Raw genomic sequence first — 8,414 nt, forward strand, 5'->3', positions numbered from 1 at the left:
GCATTATTCAGCGGATATTCTGTCTGTATGTGTGTGTGTCACAATAAATATAATAATAAAAATACCTCAGTCCACATTTAAAAGCTAATCACTGCCATATTGTGTGCCATGTTTGGTCCTTTTATTATGTTTGGTGCTCTGACACCCATTAAATAGCAACAGCAATAATTTAAAATGTGATAGGATATGGTCCACTGTTGAGCATACTTTACTTGTGCATTCATTATCACACATTTAATTGGATTAAGCATGTTATCATGACCTTAGCCTGGAATTCTCCTCACTATAATATTACACTAATTGCCTAAATCTCTGCAGTAGTGTCTCTATAGGGAGTTATTTTATCATATGCCTGCTGTGCCTATGAGTTTTTTTTTTCTGCAGCTGCATACATAAGCCCTGACCTCTCAGACAGCATGTTCTGCAGTTGTTTTCCTCCAGTCTGCGTGCAGTCAGTGGGGTGAAAATCCCACCAACGAATGATGAATTACACGACATTAACTGTCTGATCGTCCACATGATCAGAAGCAAAGTGCTCCTCGGCTGAACACCGTGTTCCTCGGTGCACCTCATCAGTCCTCCACCACCCCCTGGCATTTGACTGGCACCGGCTTGGAAGTGCCAGTCTAGCAGAGGCTGCGTCAAGTCAGCCCGAGAGACCCGGAGGAAGACCGGAAACTGGGGAGGATGGCTTTCACAATTAAAGCATATATTATAGTCTCAACCCACATAAATTATGACCTCATGAACCTGTAGTTGGTAACTGGACACTGTTAGGGTTGTGAGATTAGCTCACTGTTCCTGCAGGAATGTGACAATATAGGAGATTACATTTGACAACATTTATCGAGTAATGCTACAGTAATGTGTGCGATTTGTGGCTGAATATAGTCTGTTCAAGATTAAAGAGTCAAAATTCAATTGAAATATCACCATACAACCTAAATTATACAACTGTATGATGGTGGCATGCTACACATAATAACAAAAGTGTATAAATAATTTTTAAAAAAGAAAGAAGAAAACTAATTATCACAGCTGAGGGAAAGATGCTGCACTGTAGTCTGGTGGTACGGCAGTGGATACTTGTGTATCGCTTGCCAGACGACAGCAGGATGAACAGGCTGTTTTTAGGGTATGTATTGTATCAGTTTTATGGTGCTTTTATTTATTCTATTACATTGATTTTAAATTTCCCTGCACTTTTATCAAACTTGTCTATATTTTTATTTATCTTATCTGTTTATTTATTATTATTTTTGCCTGTAAAGCACTGTGAATAACCTTTGCCTGTGATAAGGTGCTATATAAATAAGTGTGCCTTTCTTTCTTTTTGAGCACTGGCCAGCACAAATGTGACAAAATGGTGTATAAACTCCTCTCATGTCCAACTTCAGGACTCTCCTACTTGGCATTTCAACCCTGTCCTTTACCAGAATAAGTGATGAAAAATGCAGATGGCTAGTAGGCCTTGGTTAAGACGATGCGCGTTTTATTTTGAAAATCTCTATAGGAAGTTCAGTCTTTATTCGCCTCTACTTGACAGTGGAGGGTTTAGACTGACTGTGGGCAACCTCAGACAGGTGGAGGAGACGTCCTCAAGCAGCTGAACTGCACCGTGGTCGGACCTGATCGGGCAGGACTGGGCTGGGCTGCAGGACGCTGCTGTGCGCGCTCGGTGCGCGGACCCTCCTGCAGCTGCTGGATTCACAGCATGATAGACTACAGCATCCAAAACATGGTTTGGCTGATTTTCCCATCCTGAGCCCTCGCACACATGCTGGACACTTAAATGTGGACGCGGGGAGGACGAGGCGATGGGGATGTAGTTGGAGGAGTACACATGGGCTTCGATTTTTTCCCTGAGATTATCGGCTTGTAATATTCATCACCCTGCCTCGGCCATGGAGAACCAAGCAGCAGCCGAGCCGCACAACTATGAAGATGTACAGAAAAGCGGCTATCTCCGCAAGCATAAATCAATGCACCGGCGATTCTTCGTGCTGAGGGCGGCCTCGGAGCATGGTCCCGCTCGCCTCGAGTATTACGAGAACGAGAAGAAATTCCGCAGTAAATCACCTGTGCCCAAAAAAGTCCTGAACCTGGAGACTTGCTTCAACATCAACAAGCGGGCAGATTCCAAGAACAAGCACATGATAGTCCTTTATACCCGCAGCGAGAGCTTTGCCATCGCTGCAGACAGCGAGGAGATCCAGAACGAGTGGTACCAGGCGATGCTGGACCTCCAGTGCAACTGTAAGATATGAAAAGTGTGACATGATTCCCACTGTCTGTTTCTGCATCAGGCCTGTCCTGCCCTAGGCTGTTTGTTCTCCATACACTATTTGGCTCGGCCATTCCCTGGTTGTTCATTGCAAATCGCTGGCTCGGATCATTTTAATGTATGTCCTGCAGGTCTGGTTTGAACCGTCTTCTCTCAATAAATCAGCCCAAGTGATGCGATTTGGACAGTGTGTTTTTAACCGAGAGGCAGGTGGATCCGACTGAACGGGGTAGACCGACACGCTATGGGCGGCATGTGCTGTGTTTGTGCTGCACAATCTCAATAAGCCTTAATACAGTTGTAACCTGCGGATCATTTTCCCTCTGCTAAATCTAATGTGATGCATTAAACAGCATCTGTGTGTGATGATATTCAGAGGATCGCGTTTTGGTGGATGAAACGCAGCCCGTTTCATACGACGGTGTATTTTTGCATGGCGCAGTGGGCATATAGCAACCATCCGACGGATGCATCATATAGTAGTAGCCTATCGCGGTGCACTCCGCTGGAGCCTGCCTGTGTTTTTGTTTTTCTGCACAGCTCCGACTGCCGCTCGCCTAACCTACATTTGCGCTGGTGGTAGGGAGGAGATGGCATCGTCAGTGCGCGCTCACTGGAAAATGCGTTTCTGTTGGTTCTCCTCGTGTTTACGTTGTTATCTTTATGCTGGAGCCGAGCACCACCACCACCACCACCCACCCTCCCTGTTGTCTTTGCATTTCACTTAGCTGAGAGACTGATGGGCTTGCCCAGCTCTAATGTTGTCATGTTGTGGAACCCCGAAATAGAGTCACATCAGACTGCAGACCCCCATTTTGTTGAGATCTCACAATAAAACCCCGCTCTTGATTTAATCTAATTTAACTGTATGCATGCTCATAAGAGATTAAGGAATAGATTGAAACACATTAATACATGTGTTAAAGCGATTCTCATGGGAATCATCTCTAATAAATTTCATATTTTTTCACGAGGATGGGAGCAAACCATTTCAGTAGTCAGTCGTTCAGTGAAGGAAGAAAAAAAAAAATCCAAAATTATAATTCTGTAATTTGTCAAGCGATTGGCATTGAACTGAACTATGATGCATCATTTCACAACTGAGCATGGTGCTTTTTAGCAGATGTATTGTAAAACTCATAAGACTTAATTATAGCCGCAGCTTAAAAGTGATGGTGATGAATTAGCTGCAGCACAGTTGCCTGGCAGACACAGTGGAGAGTCTTGCATGTAGCAGTTTAGCACTGATAGAGAAACAAAATGTGATTTATTAGTGGCACCTACACTGGTTTGTCATTTTGCCTTCAGTGTTCCAATGGGTTGTGTGTTTTTTGTAAATTTTGACATTTGACTCAAGTCAATTATTCCAAGTCTCAAGTAAGTCCAAGCATGGATACGGGAACTAGGGGTGCTGAGGGGGACACAGCACCCCCTAAAAGGAGGCAATAACATATGCCGAATTTACAAGATGGCCCAAATAATTAAAATATTTTCAGAAACAGTGCTTCACACAGTTTATAAAGTTTCTCCTAACTCAACAACTCACAAAATTTAGCAATTTTATAATGGAGTCTGGGGAGTTTCTCTCCCTCTTCATCTCCTTGCTGTTGTTGACTGTAGATGTTGTGGCTGCTTTGACCTATAATATGTTGGCGTTCAAGTTTGCCGTCTGCTGTAGTGCAAAATGTTCTCAAGTTGTAAATTAATTGTTAATAGCGATCAGATACATGTTATCCTGGCCATTCAAATTAACACAAAAAACATGAATGTCACACACCATTTTGATGTCATTACATAGACTTACCCCTCAGCACCCCCAACTGTGACTGACTTCCCGCGACCCTGTTTCCAATACATTTTTTCTTGGGCAATTCAAGTCAAGTCCAAAGTCAAGCCACTTTACCTATTCAAGAAAGATTCAGCCTTACCTGCAGAATCCAGTCTTTATTTTTTATTTATTTATTTTGATGGCTTTATTGGATAGGACAGCTTGAAGTGTGACAGGAAACAGGGATCAGACAGAAGGGAGATGACATGCAGCAAAGGGCCACAGGTTAGAATTGAACCATGGGCTGCAGTGGCGAGGTCTGGTCTTTATAAAGAAAAAAGATAATAATAACAACAATAATGACATTATTGACCAATTTATCGAACCTGTTCAAAAAATTATATCAATTAATTTAAAGTGTTTATTGTGTGCAAGTCAAGTGTACAAGTCATCAAAACAGAGACTCGAGTCGACTCAAGTCCAAGTCACGTTGACTCGAGTCTCTGTTTTAGCGTATTTCTTCTAAGTATGATGATGATGTTTAGTCATTCAATGCTTTAATCGTTTTTATTTATTCTGTATTTTTCCAGGTAAAACTCCTGAAGACTACGGCAGTAGTGGAGAGTGCAGCTCTCCGTCTCCTGTCCCAACCTTCAAGGAAGTGTGGCAGGTTAAGGTTTGGCCTAAAGGTCTTGGACATGCCAGAAACTTGGTGGGCATCTACCGGCTGTGCCTAACTGACAAGACAGTCAACTTTGTCAAACTCAACTCTGATGTGGCAGCTGTGGTGTTGCAGCTGATGAATGTTCGCAGGTGTGGCCATTCAGAGAACTTTTTCTTCATCGAGGTGGGTCGTTCAGCAATTACTGGCCCTGGAGAGTTCTGGATGCAGGTGGACGACTCCGTGGTGGCTCAGAACATGCACGAGACACTGCTAGAGGCCATGAAGGCCCTGAGCGAAGAGTTCCGTCAGCGCAGTAAATCTCAGTCTGTGGGAACGTCGTGTGGAGGTGGTACTGCTTCAAACCCCATCAGTGTCCCTAGCCGTCGTCATCACCCTAATCTGCCACCGAGCCAGGTGGGCTTCTCCAGACGAGCTCGCACAGAGACTCCTGGAACTGGAGGGAGCAGCACGAGCACTTCACCTACGTCACGCCACGGATTCCCGAGGGCGCGAACTGCCAGCATCGGGGCCAGATCGGAGGAGAGTGGAGCGAGTGCCAAAGGGACATGGGCCAGCTCTAGCCCAAGTCTTAATGGGTCCTGCTCAACCACGCCGACACTGAGGCCCAAACCCACCAGGGCCCCAACTCCTGCTAAGATAACCCTCAGCCTTGCACGTTACACGCCTAACCCTGCTCCCTCTCCTGCGCCGAGTCTGTCCTCCAGCTCTGGGCATGGCTCAGAGTGTGGCCTGGTGGGGGCAGCGGTGGGAGGCATGACAATCTGCTCCTATCCTCGTGTTTCTCAGAGAGTTTCAGTTTCAGGTTCACCGAGCGACTACGGCTCGTCAGATGAATATGGCTCCAGTCCTGGGGAACACTCTCTGCTCGTACCCAGTCTGTCTGGACATCATGTACATGGAGAAGGCTCCTCCAGCTATATAGTGATGGGGCAGCGAGAAGGGCTCCTTGGATCTCATCATCGCTCAAAAGGCCGGCGGATTCTACGGCGCGCATCAAGTCGGGAATCTGAGGCCGAACGCAGACTGCTAAGTAAGAGGGCCTCCCTGCCTCTGGCAGCCCATGAACGACTGGCCCCACATAGAAAAGATGAAGACGATGAAGATGATGAAGAATATGCCATCATGAGTGCTAACCGAGAGAGAGCAGTTGGGGGTGGGCAGCATGATGTAGTAGGGGAGAATAGGAAGAGGGCTGACAAAAGCAGGGGAGAGGTGGATGCAGGAGCAGCTCTAGATAGCGGCTATATGTCAATGTTGCCTGGAGTGACGTCTCCTCCTGTTTCACTCTCTCTCTCGATAGGTATGTCTGAAGCCAGTGCTAAACCTGGAACAGATGATGAGTACATGGCCATGACCCCCAACAACAGTGTGTCCCCCCCTCAGCACATCCACCAGCCCAGCTCAGAGGGCTACATGGTCATGTCTCCCAATAGCAGCAGCTCCACAGACCTGCACAGACTGGGCATGTGGGATAGCAGGGGCAGCATGGAAAGCCGGGCTGCCAGCGACTACATGAACATCTCACCTGTCTGCAGCCGCTCTGCCTGCAGCACACCACCCTCCCACCCCGAGCAGCACCAACTGCAACCAAAAATGTTCAATTCCTACTTCTCCCTGCCACGAGCGTATCAACACACTCTCTATACTCGCTTTGAGGAGGACTTAAATAAAGGGGAAGGAAAAAAGGATAGCAGTGGGCATGATAGTGCTGGAAGGGGAGGGGGAGTAGGATACAGCAAGAGGAACAAAATTACAGTGGGCTCTGCAGGAGGCTGTCAACTCTCCATGTCTTCCTCTTCTTTCTCCTCCAGCTCAGCCAGCAGTGAAAGCCTGGAAGACAAGTCCATATCAGCAGGGAGAGGGTTAAGTTTATTAAGAACTGGGGCGGAGTACAAGAGTGCGGGAACATGCACAAAGGATGGGCGTCACCATCAAAAACGTGGATCAAGTAGTAAGAGCCCAAAGCAACAAAGGAGGGGCCGTCCCCTCAGCGTGTCCTCAGACATTACTAAAGCAAACACCCTGCCCAGGGTGAAGGAGAATCTGATGCCATCAGTGTCTCAAAACGTTGGTGAGTATGTCAGTATTGTGTTCAAGGAGGACAATAAGTATGATGAAGGTGGACGTGCGGGGTCTAAACGTGGACAACCTGTCATCCATGGAACCCTCCGGCCTGTAAATCAACCACTCCTCTGCCACGATAACCCTGCCAACCTTCCCCGCAGCTTCTCCGCTCCGTTGTCCACCTCTGCCGAATACGTCAGCATGGATTTAGGGAAGACCTCGATGCCCATGACTCCTGTTAGATCCACATTCAGCACTCCACAGGGCCCACCAGCCGTTGCCCCCAAGGCCCGCCATGAACACGGCACGTCCTCTCCTCTGGCAGCAGAGGGCAATGCCGGGTACAGAACAAAAGTAAAGATGGCAGGAATGCCAACAGATGCCCCTACTCCATTTGTAGACAGCAAAGGTTCAGATCCCAGCATTTCAGTAAGACCTGCCATCCACTCTGGTCAACCCTTATCCATGGAGCAGGAGACCGGGTTGGGCTTTTCCCCAGTCAAGTCCTTCCAGTCCCCTGAGCGGAGCAGCAGACTGGTCCGAGGTGACCCGCAAGGACGGCAGAGCCACCGATCAGAGACATTTAACTCACCTCCCTCCCTACCACGCCACCCACCCTCTTCTACCTCCCTCTTCCCAGAGGGCAGCCAGGCAGCGAGCCATCGGCATGGTTTGGATTGCTCACTGTGGGAGAACAGGCAGGCAGCTAGTTTATCTGCCACACCTCCACCACAAGCCTCCACCTCATCAGCTGAACAAGGCCTTAACTATATTGACCTTGACTTGGCCATTAAGGAGAGCCCTCAAGCTGGAGTGGAGCGTACCTCTGCCGCCTACAACATTGGAGGAAGCGCTATGGGCAGCAGTGCTGGCTCCAGCCTCAACACTTATGCCAGTATTGATTTCTATAAGTCAGAAGAACTGAGAGCACACCAGAGCAGTAGAAAGGATGGTCAAGGTAAGTGCTACTGGAACAGATCTTTAAATATCTATTAAACAATGGGTTTATATTTATATATTTTATGCTCGGAAAAATTTGATATCATCTTTTATGATATGCACATGGTTGCATTATTTGTATTGGCACATTCATTTGTTCATCTTCTAGGCAATCAGGTTACTGGTTTCAGTTCTGGCCTTGCAATGAAAAGACACAGTGGGTAAACAAGGGAGAGGTACAAGACAGTATCCGCAAGGCTATTAAAAAATGTATCGACATAGCAGCTAATTAAAAAATTATATCAATTTATAAAATGTTTCAATTGTTTCTCATGTGATTTCTGCAATTGAAAATGTAAAGGATGTATTTGGAGGAAAACACCCACTTGTTGAAAAACCCACTAGGTCAGATGTTTGATATTCCTCCTCTTCATTCAGTGGAACAAACTTGATTCATTCTGATTGTTTGATTTGTTACAACCGACTGAAAAGAGTTAGGATTACAAACATTATTTGTATCTTTACTTTGCCATTTTTCAAGCAAAACAGCCAAATCTCTCACCAGTTTGAGCACCTTAAACGTGAGGATTTGCTGCTTTTTTTGTCATATATGATAGTTACATAAATACAGCTGCAAATAATGAATATTGCCATTATTGATTAATCTGATGATT

General features: G+C 46.4%; 1 protein-coding gene across 1 annotated transcript; it reads left to right on the top strand.

Annotated features, from left to right (window-relative positions):
* Positions 1-1,904: 1,904 nt before the first annotated feature.
* On the top strand, positions 1,905-7,965 carry LOC141007272 (insulin receptor substrate 1-B). The gene is made up of 3 exons (XM_073479618.1): positions 1,905-2,256; positions 4,643-7,759; positions 7,910-7,965. The coding sequence occupies exons 1-3, from the start codon at positions 1,905-1,907 to the stop codon at positions 7,963-7,965; spliced, it is 3,525 nt and encodes a 1,174-aa protein (XP_073335719.1).
* Positions 7,966-8,414: the final 449 nt, after the last annotated feature.

The sequence above is a fragment of the Pagrus major genome, chromosome 13 (genome assembly GCF_040436345.1).
Source record: "Pagrus major chromosome 13, Pma_NU_1.0".
Lineage (NCBI taxonomy): Eukaryota > Metazoa > Chordata > Actinopteri > Spariformes > Sparidae > Pagrus > Pagrus major.